Genomic DNA, 27,612 nt, shown 5'->3' on the forward strand with positions numbered 1-27,612 from the left:
GACCCCATAACCTAGCTCTCTGCCCCCCCTTTTTGAATAGTCGCTGGACTACACCACAGTACAGCAGGTCTGAACAGTGAAACCGGGTCTTTATTCTATGATTGAGGATGTCAGAAGTTAAAGTCTCTGATAATTTCTGTGTACCCCCTCTGACGAGGTGCAACCAACTCTAGGTCCTAACAGTGGAACGGTGTCTTGATCACACAATGGACGATGTTAGAACTTCATCGGAGAGTGGAGATGAAGGTACTCCCTTCGACGAGGTGCAGCCTACTAAGCATGGGCGGATTTTGCGAATTGGCAATCCGCGAACTTGCGTATTTACGGATTCGTAATCCGCAAAATCCGCGAACTCTCGCGAATTTGCAGATTTATTTTTTTGTGTGTTCGCAAGGATTTCTGCCAGTTCGCGAGGGTTCTGTACCAGTTCGCAATTGCGAACTTACTTGTCGGCTCGCAACGGCCGCGACTATGTTGTTTCTACATCTGGTTCATCATCACAGGTTCACAGCACCCTCTGTTTCACCACTGCCACCCTCTGGTACACCCATGCCACCCTCAGGTACATCACTGTCACCCTCTGGTTGGTTTATCACTGTAGATTATGGGGGTGAAAAAAAGCAAGCACACCTGCCCTGCTTCAACTGACATGAATTATTTTGGGGTTGATTAATGTGTCACTGAATTTAAACTTCCAGTCTGGCTGGCACCTGCTTCCTTATCTGTAATATTGCTTTCTGTTGCAGTGCACTTTTTTTTCACAGGACCTTTGTGGCCTATAGTTGCAAGTAGGCAACTGAACTCTGAAGGGGCCCCTCAGGAAGCACTACAGGGAATGGTTACTAATGATAAGATTGAACTTTTGCACCTGCTGAGTGCTTTCAGTCTGGTCTGTAATTGCTTTCTGTTGCAGTGTAATTTTTTTTACAGGACCTTTGTTGTATACTTGTAGCTATTCTCTGAGCCTGCTGTGAGGGTCAGAGCAGGGTCATAGAATAGTTGCAAGTAGGCAAATGACCTCTGATGGGGCCCCTCAGGAAGCACTACATGGAATGGTTACTAATGATAAGATTGAACTTTTGCACCTGCTGAGTGCTTTCATTTTTTGCAAAAATCCAAATATCCAGCAGCATCCACAAAAAGTAATCCTTCCAGGTCAAGATCCAAATCAAAGTGACTGGGAGGAGCCTGGTGGACAGGAACAGGAAGTTGGAGACTGTGGGGCACTTCCTTCCTCCCACCCCCACCCCCCAAAATGGACTCCTTGCAAAGAAAAAGTGCAGGCAAATGTCAACCTGAGGAGTTATTCTGATAAAAATCATAATTTTCAAGGTTTATGCTGCCTGCTGGTGGATTTCTTGTGCGAAATTGCAAATCTATGTGTTCGCAAGTGTTTACTCCCGCGAAATTGTATAGTATTCTAGTTGGCAAGTGCGACCAAGCAAAAAATCCGCTTCGCACGGATTTTACGAATTTTCGGCAAGTTCGCGAGAGTTCACGGATTGCGAATTTACCGAAAATCAGCAAAATCCGCGAGCGGAACGGATTTTACGCCCATGCTTACAACCTACTCTAGGTCACAACAGTGCAACAGTGTCTTGATCCCACAATGAACGATGTCCAATATTACCTGCTGCTTGGTTTTCATAGAACTCCCTCCGTTGAAGTGCATCAGACTCTGTGCTTGCGTAGCTACCTGTTGCACATGATTATTGTGCTTGGTTGACACCAGTTGGTGGAGTACACTGCGGTACAGCAGGTCCGAACAGTGAAATGGGGTGTTGATTCTATGATTGAGGCTGCCAGAAGTTCAAGTCTGTGATTATTTCTGTGTACCCCGTCCGATATGGTGCAACCAACCACATGCTTTCGAATTCAATGGTACATGGCTGTGAGGCGTTACTTAATAGTGCCTCTGGCCTACACTGTGGTCAGCAGGGCTCACAATGAATATTGAGTGGTGATTGTTTAATTACAGAATCCAGTAGTCAAGTAACTAGAGCGTCTATTAAAATACACACAATATCCTTTTAGTATACTTGCATGAAGAAATTTTGACTTAGAGGATGACTTGTAGGTTTACTACAATGACCAAATTCATCTTGCAATTACAGAGGAACACTGACTAGTGTACACTGTGGACAGCAGAAATCGATATTCGAAATGTTTTGAATTAATTATTGTAGAGTTTATGTAATTTATGTTGTTGTATTTTGTGAAGAAGAAGTGAGAAAAAGTATTCATGGTTGTCTGTGTGAGTACTGCCTTCAATTCAATTTATAATCTTTATTCGATGATTAAAAATCACCATAAAAGTTCGGATATACATTCAATACATTTGTGAGTTAAATGAAACATTATAATACATTAAAATACTATAAAAACAATCACAGGTATCTCACATTTCCCCCCTCTGGTTGATCTTAAACGAACAGCTACTTTAATAAAATTGATGATGCCGCACAATGTCAGGGGGTCCGACGCCTGTTTTAAAAAAATCAGAGCTTCTTTAGCACATTTTATGTTCGATTTTTTCAAAATATCTACCAAGAATCTACGTCTGGGTTCAGAATAAAATGAACATAACAATACAAAATGAAGTGAATCCTGCGGAGACCTATTGTCGCAGCCGCAGGTTCCCTTCTGCTCAATGGTGGATGAATACCCTAATGGTGATCCCAATAAATATGGTAAAAAATTTAGCCTAAAACGGGTCATTAAAAACCTTTCCTGTGCGTTGTGTAACAAATACAGGTACGGTTCCATTCCCTCTGTGATCTTTACGAGGTTATATACGCACACGGTGGTCTTAGCCCTTTCTTGTTCTGTCCTCTGAGCGACTTTATGTGCAAAGAACGCTGTTTTGACAATTGCCTTATGCTGGGTGGTGATCGCTGACGGATCAGTGAAGAGTTTCCCTAGGCCCAAATTTGCCAATACAGATTTTACGTAGCTGAGCCACGGGATTCTGGACCATTTTTCTCTGCCCAAGCAGTCCTTCAGTATTTCCCTGCTTAGGCTCGCCTCCGGATTTATCCAAGTTTTAAGCCAGGCTAAAATTGGCCTAACTTGTATTAAATCTTCAAGGTAGGGGATCCCTCACTCCCTGTGTGCTATTGCGGCTGGTAGATTGTGTGGGGCTTTCAGGACGGAGCGCAGATGTTTATTCTCCTCCCGCTGCAGTTGGCAAATGTTTACAAAGACCCACACCTCGGCCCCGTAGGTGACTTTAGAGCAACACATTGAGTTATACAGGATCATTGCCTGTTCGGGGCACCACCTCCCCAACCTTTGGCCATAACCAGCAATTGCCCCATTAGCCATGTTTATCTTGCGGCAGCGATCCTCTATCAGGGCATTGAATTTTAGTGACTCATCAAATAGCAAGCCCAGATATGAGAATGATTTGACTATCTCCATCTTGTGACTCCCTATCATGAATGTACATTTCCTAGAGGGTTTTTTCCCGGCACATAAAACATAGGATTTACCCAAGTTGACGGAAAGGTCTAATGAACCCATAAAAGAAACGAAACCATCAATTAAAATCTGTAAACTCTTAGGTGTGCGTCCGAGGAGGACCGCGTCATCTGCGTAAAGTAGCACGGGAAGATGACGCGACCCTACCCGTGGGCAATCAGATCCCAACTGTGAGAGGTGCTGTTCTAGGTTGTTAATATAAAGGGAAAATAAAAAAGGCACCAGAATGCAGCCTTGGCGTACCCCGCTTCTGCATTGGAAAGAATCGGTGCAGCCACCCCCAATGTTATACCTAACTTGCGCTGAGGTATTACTGTGCAATTCCCTCAAAATGTTAATAAGGCCTACCTCTATCCCCATACAGGACATCATATTCCAAAGCTTGCCTCTGTTAACATGATCAAAAGCAGCTGCCAGATCCATGAACCCCATATACAGGGATTCATCACTGGTCACAATGTATTTAGCAGCTATCATGTAGAGGTTCAAGCATTGATCGCTCGTGGAGCGGCCCGTCCTAAAACCGTACTGTATGTCTGAGATTATGTTATTTGCTTCTGTCCACTCAGACAACCGGTTTAAAATCCCCCTACCCAGGATTTTAACGGATACATCGATGAGGGAGATCGGGCGGTAACATTGTGGGTCATCCCTGTTACCCTTTTTAAAGATGGGGACAATAATAGCAGTTGACCAGGAGGGCGGTAAACCAAAGTGAATTGCGGTGTTAATGACTCTCGTCATTATGGGGGCCCATAGTTCCACCGAGCTAAGGAACAAATCAGGTGGGATTCCATCCGGGCCAGGGGCTTTATTCTTAGACAGCCCCTCTATCCCAGCCTTGATTTCTTTTAAAGAGAAAACTACAAGCTGACCATGGTCGTCGTTCCCTATTTTGTGCTGTATGTCTATTTCGTGGTTATATAGACCCCCATAGTGAGAAATCCACCTATCAGGCATAATATTTGTTCCTAATTTTGGAGCCAAATCATCCTGGAAAGTAGGTCTATTTATAATTTTCCAAAATTCAGTCATATCCCTCTTTTCCCCTGCTTCTCTAAGGTCCGCCCATCCTTCTGCTTGTAATGCCTTCTTCCTTCTGCACAGCTCACTATTATATTTTTTCCTATAGGACGCAACCTTGGTGACGTCCCTGGGCTTAATTTTAAGACTTTCTTTAAGCTTCCTCAGGGCTTTAGAACAGTCTCGGTGAAACCATCGCGGCTGGCTGCCTGACTCTTTTACCTTGGCACTGGTCTTTAGCATCCCATCTACCAGATGTGCTATGTTTGCAAAAGCTGTGAGTAGCTCCCTCCCTACAATTGTCTCATCTAAACATGCCTCAAAAGCCTTTTTCCCCTTCTCCATCAATGCCTCATAGAACTTTTCCCTGTCAATTTTAGCCCACCTTAGGCGTCTGCCCTGGTCAGTAACCCTCTCGGATGTTGCTACAAGCTTTTCCCGAATTGGGGCGGGCAGGTGCAATATGTCTAACACCAAATAATTGTGATCACTAAACGGATTCCATTCAATGCCCACCCTGGAGATTCTATTAGTAAAAGCCCTTGAGGAAAAAATTTAATCAATGTACGTTGAGCATCCTCTGCCCTTAAAAGTCGGCGGCAGGGTCTCGTCCTTTGGTATATGCACCAAATCCATTGTATGGACCATATCCTGATTTAATAAAAATTTAGTTAAGGCATCCCCTTCTACAGTGTGCTCAAAATGAGGTCCGCTATCCAGTGGGCATCGCGACCATGTCGCATCTATTGGAAAAAGGGCTGGGCAGAGGTGACAGTTAAAATCACCCATGACTAGGCTGTTTTGAACGTGGGATTGAGTTTTACAGGTGGAATCTTGGTGCAGTCTATACTCCAGTTCCCATATCAATTTATTGCCTCCCCCAAACTGCCTTCAATTAACACTGCAGACAGCAGTGTTCACAATTTAGATCGAGTCGGTATTGTAGATGACGCAGTCCTGTAAGAAAAGACATTGCTGCAGTGCGCTCTGTCTGCACCACTCATACGCATCATTGCAGGCTCCGCACATGCTTTTTTGTTGCTTCACGTACTGAAAACTGTGGAGCTCAAGTCAATGCCACTTGGCTTTGGGCCTTTGCTGACTGCTCTGTCTGGCCTACAATGCAGACAGCAGTGTTCACAATTTAGATCGAGTCGCTATCGCAGATGATGCAGTGTTGATGGCAACAGATGTTGCTCCTAGTACGGCCCGCCCGCAGCACGCATCATCGCTGGCTGTGCACATGCTGAATGCTTTTGATGTGGATATGTGAGTGCACTAGAACTGATGGAGTGTTTATGATATAATCTGTTTGTGTATTATTTCAGATCTATTGATTGTGTCTCAGTATTCCACAAGTTGTGGTTGTTTTACGATAGAATTTTTTCTGTATTATTTCGCATCTACTGTCCCTACCTTTCTGCAGCACACATTATTGATTCTTTTAATATTTAATCTCTGTGTGTGATCTAATGAATACTGTTGTAGTTGATGCTAGCAGCAACCATTCCCTCAGGGCTGATTTAAACTCACCCCACACGCATCCAGCACAGCACTGGATATGTGACCCTGATAATAAAAAGGTGTTGAGAGCACGCGCCCGTACCCCCTACCATTATCTATCTGTGTCCGTGTGTTCACTATCTATGCATGATATTGCCTCTTGGCCGTAGTACATTACATTGTGCAGTGGACAGCGTATGCAACCATGTTACCTCTGGTAGTGGAGAAAACGGTTTTGTAACTTTTAGTTGTATGGCTCTCACAGGTGGAGGGCTACTTTACAATGTATAAATATTGATGAAGATGATTATTGCATGTTGTGTGTAGTGTAAGATATATGTACATTGCAAAAAGTTTAGAAAAAAGATCTCTAAGCAGAAGAGGTTTGTCTCATCAAGCAGTAGAGAGATTGACTAAAATGGGTGGCGTTTTCCAACTGTTATAATGGGAAATGTTATGAACTAATGAAATGCTTTTTTTTTATGGTCACATGGAATGGCACACCCAGCGAGCAAGGAGACCGCACCCAACGTGATTTTGAGAAAATATATTTTCTCTAATATTAGTTTATTACATTTAGAAATATATACATGTTTGAAAAATGTTCATTATCGCTTACTCTCATATACACTTTAAAGTTATTTAGATATAGTTTTGAGACAAAAAAAAGATGGAATGGCGTACACGGGGAGACACCATATGTCCATGACGTAACACAGGGCGTGGCAGCGTGCACTCGTCGCATACGCAACGCGCAGCGGGAGCGACCCCATATGTATATGACGTAACGCGCGGCTTGGTAGTGCGTACCTGTCGCATACCAAAGTAGCAGGTGGCGCGACCTCATATGTTTATGTTATAAGTGTGGGCGGAAATTTGCGGATTTTCTGCAATTTCGCGATCCGAAAATCTTGCGAAATTGCAGAAAAATCTGGTTACAAAGAAATTAACTTTAACTTGGGCACCTGCTGTAACCCTGTAAGTGCTTCCTGAGCGGCGCCTCCAGAGTTCGTTTCCCTTACTTGCAACTATTCTCTGACCCTGCTCTGACCATCGAAGCAGGGTCAGAGAATAGATACATGTATGGCACAATGCTCCTGTCACAAAAATGAAACCGCAACAGGAAGCACTTACAGATAAGGAAGCAGGTGCCAGACTTGAAGCTCAAAATCAGTAACACATTAACCAGCCCCAAATTAATTTGTCTCGGTTGAGGCTGGGCAGGTGTGCTTTTGCCCCATAATCTACAGTGGTGAACCAGAGGGTGCCTTGATAAACCAGAAGGTGCAGTGGTGAACCAGAGGGTGCTGTGATGAATCAGAAGGTGCAGTGGTGAACCAGAGGGTACTGTGATGAACCAGAAGGTGCCGTGGTGAATCAGAGGGTGGCTGTGATGAACCAGAGGGTGGCAGTGATGAACCAGAGGGTGACAGTGATGAACCAGAGGATGGCAGTGGTGAACCAGAGGGTGGCAGTGGTGAACCAGAGGGTGGCAGTGGTGAACGAGAGGGTGGCAGTGATGAACCAGAGGGTGGCAGTGATGAACAAGAGGGTGGCAGTGATGAACCAGAGGGTGGCAGTGATGAACAAGAGGGTGGCAGTGATGAACCAGAGGGTGGCAGTTATGAACCAGAGGGTGACAGTGATGAACCAGAGGGTGGCAGTGGTGAACCAGTGGGTGGCAGTGGTGAAACAGAGGGTGGCAGTGATGAACCAGAGGGTGGCAGTGATGAACCAGAGGGTGACAGTGATGAACTGAGGGTGGCAGTGATGAACCAGAGGGTGGCAGTGGTGAACCAGAGGGTGGCAGTGGTGAACCAGAGGGTGCTGTGATGAACCAGAGGGTGGCAGTGATGAACCAGAGGGTGGCAGCGGTGAACCAGAGGGTGCTGTGATGAACCAGAGGGTGGCAGTGATGAACCAGAGGGTGGCAGTGGTGAACCAGAGTGTGACAGTGATGAACTGGAGGGTGGCAGTGGTGAACCAGAGGGTGGCAGTGATGAACCAGAGGGTGACAGTGAAGAACCAGAGGGTGGCAGTGGTGAACCAGAGGGTGGCAGTGATGAACAAGAGTGTGGCAGTGATGAACCAGAGGGTGGCAGTGATGAACCAGAGGGTTACAGTGATGAACCAGAGGGTGGCAGTTGTGAACCAGAGCGTGGCAGTGATGAACCAGAGGGGGGCAGTGGTGAACCAGAGGGTGCTGTTATGAACCAGAGGGTGGCAGTGATGAATCAGAGGGTGGCAGTGGTGAACCAGAGGGTGCTGTGATGAACCAGAGGGTGGCAGTGATGAACCAGAGGGTTACAGTGATGAACCAGAGGGTGGCAGTGGTGAACCAGAGGGTGGCAGTGATGAACCAGAGGGTTACAGTGATGAAGCAGAGGGTGGCAGTGGTGAACCAGAGGGTGGCAGTGATGAACCAGAGGGTGGCAGTGGTGAGCCAGAGGGTGGCAGTGATGAACCGGAGGGTGGCCGATATAACCCACAGGGTCGCAAACAGGCTGGATATGTGGAAACAATATGGTTGCGACCGTTGCGACCACACAAGTAAGTTTGCGTTCCCGAACTTGTAAAAAACCATCGTGAAGTGGCAAAAAAAAAATCAGCAAGCTTACGGAGTTACGATTTTGCGCTAATTCGCGTACCGCGAATTCGCAAATTTCGCCCATAGTTAATATGTTGGTATGTACTCCTTTCCGCATTCACATCTTAGGGCATAGACCACATGTGTGGTCTCACAGGTGATTCTTTCTCTTATGGTCATCTGTTCTCCCAGCATGTTGTTGGTTTACTGTTGATTCAAGCCATATTTGCATGGTTTATGTTTTGGAAATTTTTTGTATAATCCTTTTGCTCTCAATCATTGCATTTTGCTGCCACTACTGTCTGATCCCTGATAGTGGCTATGTGTGAGGATGTCTCCCAAAGAAGGTGCTTTCTTATAAGTTATATTGAGCTGATCAGAGGTCACTTCCTTTAGGTCATCATCCCTTCTCAGAATTCTCCAATTGACTTGGAGCGCATTCCTTATGGGAAGCTTTGATCCCGTCTTCATGCTAGATAGTCCAGTTCATTTACATCCATTCCCTCAAACCTGTGGTGTGCGTGTATATATATTTATGCACAACCAGAGAAGTGCGCCCCCGCAAAGCATTGCTAATGACGTCACATAATACAACATTCATGACATGGTCAGTAACATCACTAACGACATAGCTGAAGACATCTCAAATGACATCACTGATGACATTACTGATGACATCATACAGACTGCATGTTTCTGTAAAGTTTAGATATGTTTTATATATATGCCAAGGTCAGTCAGAATATCTTTATTCGACTCCATTAAAATTCATACAAAGAATTTAAAAAACATTTCATACAAAGAGTTAGAAACTTTTCATATATGTTAAGATATGACAATAAAACCATTTACATTCAACCAAATCTAGGCATACAACAATTAAAAAAGGAGTAACAGTGAATCTAATGGGAATGTTTTTTCATCCTAGCTGCAGCTACCAAGAAATTAGCTATACAAAAAGTAATACGTATGTTGGTCAATGATTGTAAAAAAAGCAGAGCCGGTCTCACTTGTGTAATACCAGCCTCCTTCAAAACTGGTACCAAATATTTTTTCCTTGGCTCTACATAAAACCGACAAAACATGACAAAATGCATAGTATCTTGGGGTGAGAAATTATCACAGCTGCATGGTAAAGCTAATTCCGGTTTTCCCCATGTTTTAAAAGTGCCTAAATAAAAACGTAACAAATTAAACCTAAACTTAGTTAAAAGAAACCTATTGAATGTGATTGTAACAAAACCAAGGTAGGGTGCTAAAGAAAATGAATTGACAATTAAGTAATGACCCCTCACTGATGGTTTCACTAATTCCCTTTCCTCACGGGATGCTCTTGCCCTCCCCATAAAGTCCTTTTTAACAAGATCAATGTCTTGGACCTTGATATCTTGGGGGGAAGTAAGGAGCTCAGGACGTCCCAAATCTGAGAATGCCGGTAACAGATAAGCCAGCCAACCTACATCTTCTCCACTCCAAGAATTATTATTAAAACACTTTTTTATGTACAATGCTAATAGCTCTAACTCTCGCAAATGCGAAACCTATTACATTGCAAATGCTTCTTTAACTAGCAGTCGTGGTTGTAGAGTGATGGAGAAAGGGTACTGGGCCTCTGATCAGTGCTCAGGAATTCTATTGCACAGGATTTACAGGAGGTACCAGGAGGACTTCTTAGCCCCCAAAGTCCCTGGGGAGTAAAGTGGACGTCATTCCCCATTCCGTAGTCTGCCAGGAGATGCATTTGCAGAGTGGTGGAGAAAGAGGGCATGGCCCCCGAAGTCATTTTAGCAATCCCACTGGGTGGGACTTACTGGAGGTAAAAAGAGGGGAGTTGGTCCCCAAGGACCTCCAGTAAGTCCCAAATAGCAGTATTGCTTAGTTCTCATAGCAGGAGACGCCCCCTCTGCCCACCACTCTGCAAACGTGCTTCCTGGCATGCTTTTGCATGTGATTTGAAGTCCCCTCGCTGCTGGCAGTGGTTAGGTGCCAACTAGCCTACCGCTTACCTCCAGTGATCCCCACACTGCTAATGCACTTCCTGGTGCACTCTTGCTTTAGGTTTTAAGTCCCCTTTACTCCTGAGGGTTTCTGGGGGCCAACTAGTCCTCCTGTTACCTCCAGTAAGCCCCATACACTGGTTTGCTGAGAGTGCTCAAAGGCCATGCCCCCTTTTTACACCACTCTTGGTGCACTGCAGCTCAGGGGATGAAGTCCACTTTAGTCCTGAGGCCAAGAGGCGCATTTGGAGAGTGGTGTAAAAAGGCGGCATGGCCTTGGACCACCTCTCAGCAATCCCACTGGGTGGGGCTTGCTGGATGGGCAAGTTGGCTCCTAAGGACTCATAAGACTCTAGGGGACTACATCCCAGCCCAATATGAACCAGGAGGCGCATTTGCAAAGTGGTGCTTGGAGGGGGCGGGCCTCTGGCGAGATGCTGGCTTCTGTTTTGTTTTTCTTTTTTAGAAGGGGTGCTGTGAGGCCCCCTTCTCTAAATATCTTTGGGGCCCTGGAGACCCCATACCCCAGGGCTTGAGCCATAGTTTGTTGTTAATAATTTAAAAAACGGGAAGGGGCAGCGTGGCTCCATCTCCTGAGGCCAATTATGGCCCGAGGACACCAACCCGGTGCCCGGCCTTATTCTTTTTTTTTAAATAAGTGTAGCTCCCCCTTCCCTAGGCACTTCTGGCCCGGGACCCCATCCCCCGGGCCTGGCCTCTTTGATGGGGACAGAGGTGTAAGCCCATTCACCCCTATGGTCCCTGCCGGCTCCCTGCCTCCTGCGACATCCGGCATTGCTAATGGGCAAGGTGAGCTGCTTACATGCAGCTGCCCTTGCCCAAAAGCAATTCTGCTTTGCTTCTTGGAAGCAAGAGCAGGTTTCCTGTTCTTGCCTCCAAGAAGCAAAGCAGTGTTTGCTGTTGCAGGGCAGGAGCTGTGCTCCCGCACTGTTATAGCAAGTGGCAATGTCCAGAGGGTGGGCACCCTGGGACAGTGCAGGAGCCGGCCCTGGGGGTGGCGGTCCCCAGGGCTATCTAGGGGTCAGGAGGGGGCTGTGAAGCCTCTTCCCAGCTGTTTAAAGCCCCAGGGACGTGGTGGTCCCTGGGGTACGCAACAGACCCCCTATTTGTATAATCAGTACCCCGGGGAGGTGGTAGTCCCGGGGCAGTGTGGGGGGGCAGGAGCCCCACATCACCTTTAACTTGAAATGCCACCAGGAGGTGGCAGTCTCTGGGGCTGTGGGTGGACCACAAGCCCCCGTATTTGAATAAGGATCACCCTACAGAGGTGGCAGTCCCCAGGGCTGTAAGGGCCCTGCAGGCTCCGCACCAGTATTAAATATTGCCCTGGTACCTTGCCCAACCGGGAGCCTTAAGAAAACGAAGTGTGGGAAACCGCACTTCATTTTTTGTTTAAAGAAATCTTCCGGATTTGCGCACCCAGCTCCGGCCGAATTCTTTTTTTTTTTTTTTTTTACAAAAATGATTTTTGTTGTTCTGGTGGTCCCTGTTGGACCCCCTAAAACAGGCCTAGGGGGTCAGGGTGTTTGTACCCTACCCCCTTTTCTTCATTTCTAACTTTTTTTCTTTTTCTTGTGACTCAGTTTCAGCTTCCTGGTTTGGAGTGTTGTCTGCCAATCAAAATTAAGCTCGTGCTCAGGAGTGTTCAAGGCTCCTCCTCGGTGCTCAGATATCAATATTTCTATTTTTGTGAATTTCTCAGGAACAAACAAAACACTACGGTAGGGGGGGACCTAGGGGAAGTTTACAGACCTTGCTCTGGGTACAATCCCCAACAGGCATATCAACAACAAAAGGTACCAGAGGGTCTCGAGGAGTGTGCCCACATGCAACAGAAAGCCAACCTTTCCCGGTGAACCACAGTGATACAACACAAAAGATTCTCAACAGGATGAGGAGAATACCCATCAGTCACCGTGTGGATCCGCCCTTCATCATTTGGGATTTTATCCGTACCACCCGTCTGAGGAGCTCGGTGCCACACTGAGAGGTCAACCCGATGGTAAGGGGGTTCCTCAATGGAGAGTGGCAATGACAGTGTGGTAGACCACTTGATATTGGTAAGTGGCCCTGGGTGTGGGACTGGGGTGTGCAGTGCTGAAAAAAGTGATAACGTGAAAGAAACCCATATAGTGTATGTTTAAAATTGGTTTGAATAGGCACTTGAAAAAAGTTTATTCCGTGTCTGCCTAACATACCAAAGTATAAAAACAGGTGTAACCTAAGGCCTTCTCATAAGGTAGACTGCTCTAGGTTAAAGTAGGTCGACTAGTTTCTGCAATAATGGGACTATAGTTCCCTTGCATTCTTCAGGACCAATCTAAATAAAAACTACTGCACCAAGTGAATTAAAAATAATGAGTGAAAGATGACAACAGCTAGGACGCCGGCACGGAGTACCGACGGAGAGAGCGGTGCTTCATCTTTTCCCTGAGCCACTGCCAGGTGGGGTGAGGCTGGTCATCCTTACAGATCTAGTGATTAACACAGACTGTAAAGGCACCGGGAGCATTCAGGTGACTTGTTTGCACTTGTACTGTTACCCTGTTGTCATCTTTCACTCATTATTTTTAATTCACTTGGTGCAGTAGTTTTTATTTAGATTGGTCCTGAAGAATGCAAGGGAACTATAGTCCCATTATTGCAGAAACTAGTCGACCTACTTTAACCTAGAGCAGTCTACCTTATGAGAAGGCCTTAGGTTACACCTGTTTTTATACTTTGGTATGTTAGGCAGACACGGAATAAACTTTTTTCAAGTGCCTATTCAAACCAATTTTAAACATACACTATATGGGTTTCTTTCACGTTATCACTTTTTTCAGCACTGCACACCCCAGTCCCACACCCAGGGCCACTTACCAATATCAAGTGGTCTACCACACTGTCATTGCCATTCTCCATTGAGGAACCCCCTTACCATCGGGTTGACCTCTCAGTGTGGCACCGAGCTCCTCAGACGGGTGGTACGGATAAAATCCCAAATGATGAAGGGCGGATCCACACGGTGACTGATGGGTATTCTCCTCATCCTGTTGAGAATCTTTTGTGTTGTATCACTGTGGTTCACCGGGAAAGGTTGGCTTTCTGTTGCATGTGGGCACACTCCTCGAGACCCTCTGGTACCTTTTGTTGTTGAAATTTCTCAGGAACTACTGAACGGAATTACACAATTTAAAAAGGGCGCTTTCTGAACCAAGAACCTTTTTGCCAAATTTGATGTAATTCCATTCAGCAGTTTGGGCATCAGCCATTTTCAAAATTCTTATCGCAATTAACATGGAGAAAATGCGTTTAGGGTCCTGCCTTTTTCTCGGGCACTGCTCGACAAATCACCCAAAAACTTTCAAGATAGCAGCTGAACCTGATACATCTGGTGGTCCAAACCTGCTTTCTCTGTGCCGTTTGGGGTGGTGAATCGGGATTGTGTATTCACATATATATATATATGCCTGAAAACCCCCTGGGAGTACAGCATTCTGAATTATTCATGGTTGGAAACATTTTGGTGATGGTGGTCGTATCCCAAATGCTTGCAGCACCAGCCAGAGCTCGCTGCTTCTTTCACTACTTTGGTTTGGAACTTTCATTTAAAGCGACTGTGCCCGATATGGAAGTAACTTTGAAATCTGAACAGTAGCGGGGAGTTACAAGTGAGATACTAATCTGTGCATATGTACTCAGCAGTGGAAGACAAAAGCAGCCAGGATAGGCAAGGACTTCCGAAATGCCTTGCAAATCACAGTAACTTTCACGAGGGCAACACTTGCAATTACGAGTGCCTAATCGGAGTGACTGGTAACTTGGACTTTAAACCCCTTTTTAAAAACATTATTATTGCTGGAGGAAAGTGTGTATTAACATGCACGCAAAGGAATGCAGAAAGGTTTGATCTCTGGGGGATAAAACAGCAATAGACATTAGCACTCTGCGTAAAGAACTCATGTGATATCCCACAATAGCAACACTGCCTAGTGTTTTGAAGGAGGACCCTTATTAAGTAATAACTGTGCAAATCCAGTTAATATTAAAAGGCTAATAAGTACCAGAATGCCTATGGAGTATTTAAAGGGATGTGAGCACAAGACGTAATTCACAAAGAAACTCAGCAGCCGTGAACAAGACCGCAAGGGTCGAAACGCGGAGGTGACGTTTCGGTGAAATTGAGGATTCCATTAAAATATGTGATGTGAAAACCCAATGGGAGTGCAGCATTCTGATTTATTCATGGTTCAAAAAATATATACATATACACACACACGTGTGTACACATATATACATGTATATATATATTCACTGACAAAAAATTAAGTATAAAGTGCCATTAAAGTTATTTGGAAATGCTTCTTAAAACACAACATTTTAAAATAAAAAGCACATTGAAATTAATCAATTATAGTTACCTGAGCTAACTATAATTTGCGCTTCGCCATAATGTGCTAATATTACATCACTCATGACAGTTACATTTATTACATTAGTTTTTAACATTACTAACAACCTCATCCACCATACAGCTGTTCAAATTATTGCATTTTGAAGAATGTAAATATGTAGGACATGGCACAGAAACATGTAAACATATATTACACACATGGTGTCCTCATCTGCTTAAAGGCTTACCTTCATCTGCACATCTGAGCTTGTCATTTATTGCACAGATCTGTCTCTCTGGTGGTATGTGTGCTGAATTGGTGCTTCAAATGTAAATGTTATGAGGGATCCACAAAGAGACTTATGCTGTCAAGATATCAAAGAATGATAGAGACAGGAGGAAGAAGATTTCACAAGCAGACAATACATATACAGGGTACAAAGAAAGGTCAGGAGCAGCTAGGAAACACAGCTATTCCTTAGGTCTCACTGTTCTAACTGCCCATGTATGAACCATCGAAGAGATGCACCACATTCAGGCAAGCACCTGATAGGTCCTGAGCCCCATTAGACATAAGATACACATTGAGATCAATATGTCTCTTTGTACAGTTACACCAATTGATGAGGCCAACTTTCCAGTGGAGCACAGACACAAGGATGTGATGTGACAGGCACAAGCATGTGCATCAAAGACCATGGTGTACAATACTACAGAGACCCTGGAAAGTTGCTTGTTATCCCTCCTTTGGGGAAGGTGAGCATATGTGAACTTCAATGGAGTGGGTGACAACCACAGCAGCACTTCTCCTGTCCTGTAAGACTGGATGTGCACACACCAATGCATGACTGTGAATCAAGAAAACAAGACAGTGGATGACTGAATATTCACATTAAGGTACATTTGCATTTGCTGAACTTGTGAAACTGTCTTCTCGTGTGGGCGTGCCAACATAGCATGAGTTAATGCACACTCATGATCCACTTTAGTGTGTTTATGTCGTTGATTGAAAAGAACATCTGTGCGAAGGCATTGTGGCTTGTACACCAAGGGGCATATTTATAACATTGTCATGCAGTGCCGCGCAGCACAGCAAGTCAAATTGCTGAACTGCGTGATGGGCAAAGAGCAGGAATGCACTGTATTCAGAAGAATATAGTGCATTCCTGACTTCCCTCACTCAGGTGCTGTTTTGCCTACCTAGCTTCAATGCAGGCTTGCTTTCATCATGGTGCAAGAGTGTCTGTGTTGAATACAAGCTTGGTTTTGAGCAGGAAGCAGTACCTTCCTGCACAAAAACAATCCTGAGAGGGATATTACTCTAGCAATACGTGTTGAATAATGCAGCACGCATAGAAAGCGGAATTAAGGAGAAGAATTAAAGATATTTCTCTCTTGGGAAGCATATCTTTTTGCGCATTCCCAGGTTTACCAGTAATCTGGGAAAGCTTCAAAAACCTTGGGAATTGTGTGGAAAATCTCATGCAATGGAATGCCTCCCTAGCACAGAGTGAGGCAACACTTGGAAAGTACTTTGGCGATTTTAGCGACATTGAGAGGCTCTGCTAGCTTGTGGAGCGCATCGTGCTCATTAGGAGCATTATAGCATTATAGCTTTTAAAAAAAACCAATTTCTTCGTTTTTTACCTGCTCACTGATAAATCTTCGTGCACATTATATTTTGATGTAACTGTTTTAAATGTTCTGTTAACGGCCGCATACCTGCACATAATTGTTTAGAGCACCGCGTTTGGAGCGGATGCCTTTCCCCTTCGGGGTTGTACTGTGCCACCAGAGCGGCGGACATCTTGGGTGGGGGCTGGGGATTGGAGCGGTCTAGTCGTCACAAGGACGCTAGACCGGTATATAATGCAGGCAAATTAGGCGGCCAATCACTTGGAAAGTACTTTGGCGATTTTAGCGACATTGAGAGGCTCTGCTAGCTTGTGGAGCGCAGCGTGCTCATTAGGAGCATTATAGCATTATAGCTTTTAAAAAAACCCAATTTCTTCGTTTTTTACCTGCTCACTGATAAATCTTCGTGCACATTATATTTTGAAGTAACTGTTTTAAATGTTCTGTTAACGGCCGCATACCTGCACATAATTGTTTAGAGCACCGCGTTTGGAGCGGATCCCTTTCCCCTTCGGGGCTGTACTGTGCCACCAGAGCGGCGGACATCTTGGGTGGGGGCTGGGGATTGGAGCGGTCTAGTCTTCACAAGGACGCTAGACCGGTATATGAAGCAGCCATGTTGACGCGCAGCGGGCTCGCGCGGCGGGCTCGCCGGAGCATCGCCGGAGTCACGCCAGAGTCCAGCCCGTCTGCGCCCGTCTGCGTACGGACGGGCGCAGGGGCTGGGACCACTGGCCTTGAATAGAGGTGAGCCGCTTGTACATCAGGCAGTCCTACTGACGCTCAAGAAATACACAATACTGAATCCCGATAAGGTCACGCCCCCTCCGGTTCAGTTCCTTAGATTAAAGATAGTCAGCCTGAACACTCGTTCGCTCCATCGCCATCATTTGGAGGTCTACAGCATGCTTCAGGACAATGACATCGATGTCCTGACTCTTTCAGAGACCTGGACGGGTGAGAATTTGTTGCCGGATATCATCGCCGCTCTCCCTAGCGGATATGATGTAATGTGGCACAACCGCCCAGGTGGCTCACGGGGAGGAGGGGTAGCTATCACAGCACCGAGTTGGTGGCTGACTGCAAGAAACCGAGCGCCCTGATTTTGCTGGACTTATCAGCGGCGTTCGATACTGTCAGCCATGCCTTGCTTTTGGAAAGACTCAGGGACTTTGGGATTAAGGGCCTGGCCTTTCAATGGTTGCAATCATTCCTTACAGGAATGACCCAAAAGATACAACTGGGGGACGAAACATCTGAGACAGGGATTTTAGAGTGCGGGGTGCCACAGGGGTCCGCCCTGTCCCCGCTTCTATTTAATCTCTACCTGCAACCGTTGATTGCTTCTTTGGCCACCATGAGCTGTAAAGTCTTTAACTACGCGGACGACACGCAATTGCTGTTAAGTGTCGATGACACTATGGCCGCACAACTCCAAGCCCAGAACATCTTGCGGTTCACTGTGCAATGGATGATGGATAACCTGTTAAAAATTAACCCTGACAAGACTGAGGTACTAGTGATTCCATCCACTGCCTCACCCTGGTGTGATCTCTATTGGCCCACAGAGTTAGGCCCGGCTCCAAAACCAAGCCCGTTTGTAAAGAGCCTGGGGATCAAGTTGGATGATGATCTGTCAATGGCCCCTCAGATCTCTGCGGTTGTGGGAAGTTGCACAAACATCATTCGGCAACTGCGGAAATTAATTCCTGTCCTCTCACAATCCATGATGCGATCAATAGTAGTGGCCACCATCATCTCCAGAATTGATTACGGTAATGCCCTTTACCTTGGCCTACCTAAAACTCTGACCAGTAGACTTCAGGTCATAATGAATGACGCTGCCCGGCTGATCTTCAGGCTACTGAGGAGATCTAAAGCCACTCCCCTACTACAAAGTTTGCACTGGCTCCCCATTAAAGAAAGAGTTGAATTTAAGAACTTAAGCACGGCCCATAGGGCAATCTACGGCAAAGCCCCAACCTACATCAAAGATTGTCTGCAACTCTATTGCCCTATTAGAACACTTCGATCTTCAGACTCCCAATTACTGGTCTGTCCTCGTTACAGGTTAGTGACCAAGGGAGGGAGAGCCTTTTCAGTGCTAGTTCCTCAGCTATGGAACAGGCTGCCGGAGGTGCTGCGCCGGGAAGGGAATCTATTACGATTCAGGAAGAGCCTAAAAACAGTTCTGGTCAGCAATAGCATGAGCACAGTATAATCCAGTTATGACCTCAGCTTCCATCTTGCTAAGTTATTGTCTGTACCATCTTTCCAGGCGCTTAGAGACCTGCAGGTGATTAGGCGCAATATAAAACCTCACTAACAATAACAATAACAATAACAATAACAATAACATAGTGATTTCTAATCCATTATTTCACTCTAGATTTATGATGCACTCAGGGAAGGTCGCCCTGTGTGGCTTTATAAATCTCATTCCTGAGTTGTGTTGCTCTTGCACCAAGTTGCATGGTACTGGAGCAATGCAATGGTGCGCAAACATATCCCTTCAAGTTACTCTTCTTTTAGCCTGTCAGTGCTGATCCACTTTTTAGTCCATGTTCTATGAAAATCACACCTAACAACATGAGGCCTGATTTGGAGTTCAGTGTAACCAAAAATCCTTCATATTTGGGGTTGATAGGATGCTGTATATGCAGGAAAAGTGTCCGTCTCGACTTCATAACTCTGGCCAACATATAAATGATGTAAAAATTAGATTTAATGTAGAATGCTCAGAACACAGTCTGATGCAAAGTCCCTGAAGTAATTCTACTTTGAAACATGATTTAGCTTTCATATTCTTGACTTTGTAAACTATGGTATATTTCTTTTCAGATGTCAGATATCAATCAAACTTATGGGGAAGAATTTGTTCTTGTGGGGTTCTCTGATCTTTCCAACTTGCGAGTTCCCATCTTTGTTGGATTCCTGCTCCTGTATCTAATAACAGTTTCTGGTAACCTTACTGTCATATCTGTCATTTACTTAGACTCACACCTCCATACGCCCATGTATTTCTTCCTTACAAACCTGTCTTTTGTAGACATCTCCTACACTTCTGTCATGTTCCCACAAATGCTGGCCAGTGTCTTTCTTTCGAAAACACACATTACTCTTCAGGAATGCCTTCTGCAGGTGTACTTTTTCGGGGCTATGATTGCTACAGAATTCCTTCTGTTGACCATAATGTCGTTTGATCGCTATGTAGCCATCTGCAATCCCTTACAGTACACAATGATTATGAGAAGGTCTGTGTGTCTGCAAATGGCCAGTGGAGCATTGATTTTAGGATTTTTGGAGCCAATATTTCACACTGCTCTTTTATCAACATTCTCTTTCTGTAAAACTCATGAAATTAACCACTTCTTCTGTGACATCGCCATCCTGCTGATGCTTTCCTGCACCAGCACTTATACCATTGAAACAATGACTTTCATCCTTGCTGTGATAGTACTAATATTCTCATGGACTTTAATTATTACTTCATACATCAAAATCATCTCAGCCATTCTGAAAATGCAGACCACTACACAGAGACAAAAGGCCTTCTCCACCTGTGCCTCTCACCTCACAGTGGTTGTTTTATTTTATGGAGCCATCATGTTTGTCTATGTAAGGCCAGTCTCTATGTATTCAGTAAGTGAGAGCAAAATGTTCTTCTTGGTCTACACTGGAGTGGTCCCAATGTGCAACCCCATAATCTACACTCTAAAAAACAAAGAGTTCAAAGATGCCTTGAAAAGAAGAACAGGTAGAAGATCACAGAATATCGAACAAGCCTGAGATACAATTATAATGTGCAACATATTCATTACATAATTATTTATTAGGTTTTGTTCACACTCAAAAGAATTTGATCACTACTAGGTGTTAAGGGTTATACAAGCATTGTCTACACTACTAACAGACCAATTTAGGCATGGACCCAGACACTCTTTGATTTCAAATATTTTTTATTGATAATATTGGGGGACTACAACACAAAAATAGAAGGAAAACAAAGAAAAAGACAGATATTCATGGTATATACAGTACTTACTTAACAGATGTGATGTCAAGTATAACATATCATCTAACAGATACAATGTCACTGATAACATTTACTGTGCAAACCAAATAGATCAGTTATTAACTAACCAGTAATAAAATGGATAACATGCATGTTGGTACAGCTGCTAGTTTCAATTTGTCTTAAAGATTTATCTTTGTGTTATAGTATATGTATTTGACACATAAGACGTAGAAAAACAGAAGTAAGAGATTAAATTCTTAATTAACGAACAGTATTAAGGAAACCAAGGGTTTGCTGCGTCTGAAAGAAGGAGCGCTTAGGGGTAGACTGTGGTGGGTTCTCGAGGCGAGTGGAATGTGGTATGATGAATTTGAAGTGGCTTAGTCAAATGTGTTTGAAGTCAATTTGGGCGACTTGAAGATATAGGAGGATGAGTCCAAAGCACCCCATATTTTCCTATGGGTTGGACACCAGGGGGAGAGTTGTAGAGCTATGTTATCAGCACCTCTCAGAAAGATTGGCCGTTCCTGCCACATTTTGCGTGAGATCAATTTGAAATTCTCAAAATATTTTGCATGATAGTGTGAGCATTAAGTCAAGGAGGTCTTGGTCATTGTCATTTTGGGTTTGGGGGTCCAAGAAACCAAGCATAATATATGAGAATACTCTGGTTTGGTTAATATGTAGGTTTTGTGTTATATATTCGAAGACTCTATCCAGTAAGTTTGTAAGATTGGACAATAAAATAGCATATGAGGTAGGTCTCCTACATGAGAGTTGCAGTTCCATCACTGGGGTGATTGAGTAAGGTAAAGTTTGGAAAGCTTGGCTGGTGTCCAATAGGCTCTGTTTGTAATCATATATTTTGTGTGAGAAAGCGATGATGAGATTTTATTCCTGAATGGTGTCATATGTATACGTCCCCAGTCGAATTCAATAGATTTAGTATTGGCCTCTATTTCCCACTTCCTTTCGCGAACCGGCAGGCATATATCCGGTTTCAACATCAGTATTTTATATACCCTAGATACCATATGTCCTACGTTGAGTAGTTGGCACAGTTTAAGGGGAAGAGAAGGACATACCAGCTTTATAGGTTGTTTAGAAATCTGGACATTAAGTTTCAACAACTTATACAAGTCTATGTTAGTTAAGTTCTTTTCTAGCTTTGCTCAGCAAAGGATTTAGGGGAAGTGTTATTATACAGATCCTTGATCATGTTAATACCATTGTGTACCAAAAAATTAGGTTACCATCTATTCTCAATTAATGTCTTTTTTTCTCTCCTCTACAACTCTACCTCCAAGTTCACATAGCCTCCTTTGGCTGTCTCCCTCCTCAACCTACCTACCCTGAAGTCTATAACTATTCCCCTATCTACGCAAACAAACTGACTCCGCCTATCCGTTAGAGATTTAGACCCTCCATTCGGCCTAACCTGACAAAATTTGGGAAAGTAGACCGGCTTCTCCCATAGACACCCTTTCAGGGGCCCCTCCCTCGCCAGGACACACTATCAAAATGGAGATAAGTCCCGATCCCACAGGATCCGACGCCTTCATTATCAACTAACCTCCTAACATCTCCAAAAATGCAGCTAAAAAACACAAACATCATATAGTCAAAACTGTACCCGAAACTTTAATATCCAACTTCTACTTGTGTGCAAATAAGGGTAGTAGAGCATGCTACGCTTTGCTCCGAATTTCATGCACCAGGAAAACACTGCATGGTTTCAAATTAACAATGGCACCCTCGCCCATGCTAGACGCTAACACTACAATCACCCTCTACATCAACAGTATCATCGTAATCCAAGCCTCCAATATCAACCTAGCGAAGATGGCCAATATTTTCCCTTTACTCAAAAACGTGGCCTCAGTGAAACCCAATGATGCCTACACACTCCTTACCACTGTTCTGCTTCTATCCGGCCCTGCCCCACCACAGTGGGGATGGTCTCACTCTATTTAAATAATGCTTCACCTTTAACAGACCCTAGAGAGGCTCTGTCCCCTGTCGTCTTGCTTGTCCCAACCCTCTAGACCCCGACCGCGAAGGAGAGGAACATATCTGGTTTGCGCTGCGCACAGCTCTCCAATACGATTATGACTCCAACTGTTTCTCAAGCCGAGAGTTTCACTAGTGACCCACTGCCAGTGCTCTCAAAAAAGGACCTCCCTTCATTCATCCCTCTCTCCACACCATACACTAGGCCAGTGACCCGGCATATGTCCTCCGCGGACCATGATCAGACAAATCCAGTCAACCCTGTCTGGACCATACCTGAATCACAGGTCAATGACCATCCCTTCCTCGCTAATTTACCCACCCCGCTATCCAAAGACCGTAGTCCACAGCGAGTCCCTAACGATCAACTCCCTTCCCTGGAACCACACTTTACCACCTTGGACCACAGGTACTGACATCAAGGTCCCCCTTCTCCGCCCAATTTCCTAACTCATCCTTCACCCCTCTCACAACACCCAGACTTGGTAGCACACCTGGACAATATGTCTCCACTGTTGCACCTTCTCACTGTTGCACTACATGACTTAAAAGCCCTCTCAATTGACTATCTCCCCTTGATCAGCCCCTCTATTAGCATGGTGTTGTCGGATTGGAGCAGCTAAGGGTTCCATAGCTATGGCAAAGAGAGAGGAGTGGGGATAGAGGACACACCTTTCTAGTGCCCCTAGTTGTAGGGAAGTTCTCTGAAAGGAGACAGTTTACATTCAGCCTGTAAAGAAGCCTAATTTGAGCTATAAAGGCCGGGCTAAGGCCTAACCTAGCCAAAATAGCAAAGAGATAGGGCCACTCAAGGGAATAAAATGCTTTGAATGCATCTAGCAGTACAGCTTCTGCCGGGGTCTGGGGGTTTAAATAGTGAAGTAGAGCGAAGAAGGTTCTCGAATTAAGTGCTGTTGACCTACCTGGTATAAAACCAGATTGATCTTGCCTTGCTCTCAAGGGTAGCAGTGGTTGTAGTCTCTGGGAAATTATTTTAGCAAAGATGTTATTATCTAAATTAATGAGGGATAGCGCACAGGTGGAGTCCCAGCTTGTGGGGTCTTTATTAGGCCTCAATAGTGTCAATATTACATCTTCCCGCATCATGGGAGGGAGAAGATCAGTTGCCATCGATTTCTGGTAGACTTCTAATATTTGTGGGGCATCACTAAATGTTTTATAAAAGGAAGCGGGCAGACCATCTAAGCCTGAAGCCTTGTCATTTGGGGGCTGTTAAATACTTTTGTGATATCCTCTACTGTGTAAGGTTCATCTAGATATTCTCTGTGTGCTCTGCCTATCCAAAGCAGCTCTAATGATTTAAAATATGTGTGCAGCTCTTCATGTACGTTGGGAATGGTAGAGGTATATCAGTTAGAATAGAACTAAGATAAATGATTCATTATAGTTGTGGTCCCCACCGTCATCTCAAAGTTCAGTAATGATATTGGAGTTTCTCGGGAGGCGGAGCATGCCTGTCAATGTTCTTCCAGGTCTATCTCCCTCCCTGTATCTCTTAGCAGTGCTGTACTTCCCCATTAATTTTACTTCTCGATTTGCCTCATCTGTATATTCAGAAAGTAAGTGATGCAAGGTGGATTCCCTGACCCGAATTGAAAAACTTCTTCCCCATGTCTTTAATTTGAGACTTTTGAGTTTGGGGTCTCTACCTGCTCGACTTTAATACGCCCACCTGCTTAGCAATGCAACATCCCTTATAACCACCTTTAACTCTTCCCACAGTGTCCCCGCCGATTCAACTGCGCCCTCATTTCCAATGAAGTAATTGCTGATGTCTTTCCTAATTTCCTCACGTAAGGCTTGATCTAGTAGGGCCATGGTAGGAAGCCTCCATGTGAAGGGGCGTTGATTTGGTGCAGGGAGCTTCAGCTGCAGTAAACATGGGGCATGATCAGATAGGATTTTTGGCAAGAGGGGAACAACAGAGGTCCATGCAGGCAGCCATGTCCCGATAAACCACCCAGAAGTCCAGTCTAGACCAGGCTCTGTGTTGTGAGGTGTTGCATGATCCTACCACTCTATCAGGATTCTGGTACCTCCATATGTTCACCAGGTCATTAGCGTGGATGAGGGAGTTAAGAGCTTCATTGGCGCCTGGATATAAACTTTGGGATGCTCCCCTTCTATCCAGGGAGTCATTTAATATTGCATTCAAGTCCCCACCCTAGATTACTGTGTCGCATCCTAAGCTTGCAAGGTGAGGCCATATATTGGTGGAAAAACTCAAGTTAATATGTGTCCTTATATAGCAGCTGTTCAACCTCTGACGCACAAAGAGAGCCCCTAAGGATAACAAATCTCCGTTCAGCATCAATCTGTACATATGTAGATTTCTATTCCCATCCCCTACGTGCCAATATAGCCACCCTGTGTGCATAATTAGAGTAACCAGTATAGTACACCTCTCCCCAGTGGTCATGACACAGCTTGGTACTGGATGCATTAGGCAGAAAACAACTGTCGATCCTGTGCCGGATCAGATATGCTTGAATGAGTCTGATTTTCCTGTGGTCATTAAGACCTCTAATATTTCATGTTACAAACTTCAGGGTTGTCATTATACATTAGTGTAGTGTGACCAGATTGAATTATGGGTCCACATTGCGAGATTCCTGGGCACTATCATAAAAGAGACGGCCAAACTCTATACCTGGTATGTCTACATTTTCTCCCAAGTGCTGGTTCTATAGCTAATAAGACGAGTGATGGGGAAAGAGAGTATCCTTGTCTTGTACCATGTCTAAGTGTGAGGGAGGAGGAGACAGCACCTCCAGCTCTAACATTTGCTTTGGGCTCATGGTATAATGTCACGATCATTCATATTAATGAGTAAAGTTATACCTATCCAGAATCATACATAAATACACCCAGTTAACCTTATCAAATGCCTTTTCTGCGTCTACGGTGATAGCACGAAGGGGAACTGATTAGTTTGCCTTTTTCAATTGCATGGCAGAAAATCCTAGGATTGTCAATATGTTTTTCTACCTGATTAGTCAGGGTCAGAGCATATATTTTACAGTCAGGGTTTATTAGGGAGATTGATCTATAACTTTTTGTGAGGAGTGGATCTTTGCCTTCTTTTGGAATAACTTTAAGGATGGCCTCAGCTGGAGTGCATAAATCTTGGCCTGGGGTTGTAAACGGTTGATATAGGTTTAAAAGAGGTTGTTCTCAATGGATATTGAATGTCTTATAGAAAGTGGCATAGTATCCATCATGTCCTGGGGTTTGCCAGTAACTAGTTTTTTAACAGCGGTTTCGACTTCTTCTAAAGTGATAGGACCATTGATGGAGCTCATCTCTTGGTCTGATAGGGTATTAAGTGCTATTGTGTCTAAGAATTTTTTATTATTCATGAGGTTCAGTTTAGTGTTGGTGCCATACAGTCTTTGATAAAATTATTGATATGCATCCGCTATTTTGTTAGGATTAGTGTGGATGGTGCCTGTTTCATCTTTTATAGCATTTATAGAGTATTTCTGTATTTTGAATTTTAAGAATGCATCCAGTGATTTCCCTGCTTTTTTGGCTTCACAAATCCTCCAACTTTTTTGTTTGTTAATCTAAACCCCTGCTCTAGTGCTGATTATTTTATTGCATTCATATTTTGTAATAAACATATTATTTAATATATGCGGGTCATTTCTAAGTATGTGCATTTTTTCAAATTCAGAAGTTTCCTTCTCTAGGGTATGTAGTTTCTCATATGCATCTCTGTTCATATTTGATTGGCTTTTATTACAATACCCCTGACTATACTTTTCAATGCCTCCCATCTAGTGAGATGTGACGTCTCATTGACCTTATTTGTAATTGTCTCTTTAACCCCTTCGACGCTGATGAAGAGCTCAGCTCGTCATGAGGTACAACTCTCGTACGCTCATGACAAGCTGAGCTCGTCATGAACCGCGGATTTTTTAAAAAGTCAGCGCACAGCGGGAAAATGCGCCGCACGCATGCGGTTAAGAAGAGTTTTGTTCTGTATTGTTGTAATGACATTGTCATTAAACATCCAAAGGGGTTTATTAAGTGGTGGGGTTGAGTGTGGTATAACTTTTGGTTCATTTGTTGTATGATCTGTTCTGCTGGTTGAGCTCCCTGAGATCAGGAAATAGTCGATCTGAGAGTATGATTTATGTGGGTAGGAACAAAATGAGTAATCTCTTTTTGCAGGGTTCTGCTGCCTTCACGTGTCTATCATATTAAATTTGCTACAAATATTATTTGGAGTTTAAGTGCCTTGTTTGGTCTGAAGTGATAGGTAGAGTTCCTGCCTCAGTCGGCGTCCAGTGGAAGGTGAAATTATCCCCCCAGTATGAGTGCATCCTTTTAATGGATCAGCTTGATTTGTTTAGCGAGGTCATCCCAAAAAACTGGTTCATCATTAGTGGGTACATATTGTTAACTATGTAAAATTCAGAGTTTTGTTTAGTTAATTTTGCTATAACACATCTCCCTTGTTTGTCAGCACTGTGCGAGATTAGATCTACTCATGCACTCTTGGATATCATTGTCAAAACTCAATTTCTTCTTGCCAGCTGCAGAGGAACGCACTATATCTGTGCATTGGTGGCCTTTAAGAGAGTTGGCTATGATGGTGTCTAGTTTTGCATCTTGCAGGAGGATAATGTCTACCCTTTGCATATGGATTGGTGGTTAAGGCCTTTAACATTCAAAGATAATATTTTTATATTTTTTTTAATATGAGATGTCAGCTTGTCACTAACCATGATCTACGATCAATAATTACATTGGAGAGACATCTTTGGTATGTAGATGAGATACCATGTGTTCTGAAATGGAGGATACCAACACTTTTAGAGCCTAATTCTACATATCACCTGAGAGATTTGTGTCAGTGGATATACAAGAAAGGAGCTTAGAGAGTGGTGATAGAATATTCCCAATAGTGCGACCACTTTGTGTGTGTACATATGCA

At 44.2% G+C, this 27,612-nt stretch overlaps 1 protein-coding gene across 1 annotated transcript in view; it reads left to right on the forward strand.

The window, feature by feature from the left end:
* LOC144769857 (olfactory receptor 5J3-like) overlaps nt 1-20,410 on the forward strand; it is a 62,917-nt gene extending 42,507 nt beyond the window's left edge. The window contains exon 2 of the mRNA XM_078654043.1: nt 19,463-20,410. Coding sequence (XP_078510169.1) covers nt 19,463-20,410 — 948 coding nt within the window. The remainder of the gene's footprint in view (nt 1-19,462) is intronic.
* Nucleotides 20,411-27,612: the final 7,202 nt, after the last annotated feature.

Source organism: Lissotriton helveticus, chromosome 7 (assembly GCF_964261635.1).
Source record: "Lissotriton helveticus chromosome 7, aLisHel1.1, whole genome shotgun sequence".
Taxonomy (NCBI): Eukaryota; Metazoa; Chordata; class Amphibia; order Caudata; family Salamandridae; genus Lissotriton; species Lissotriton helveticus.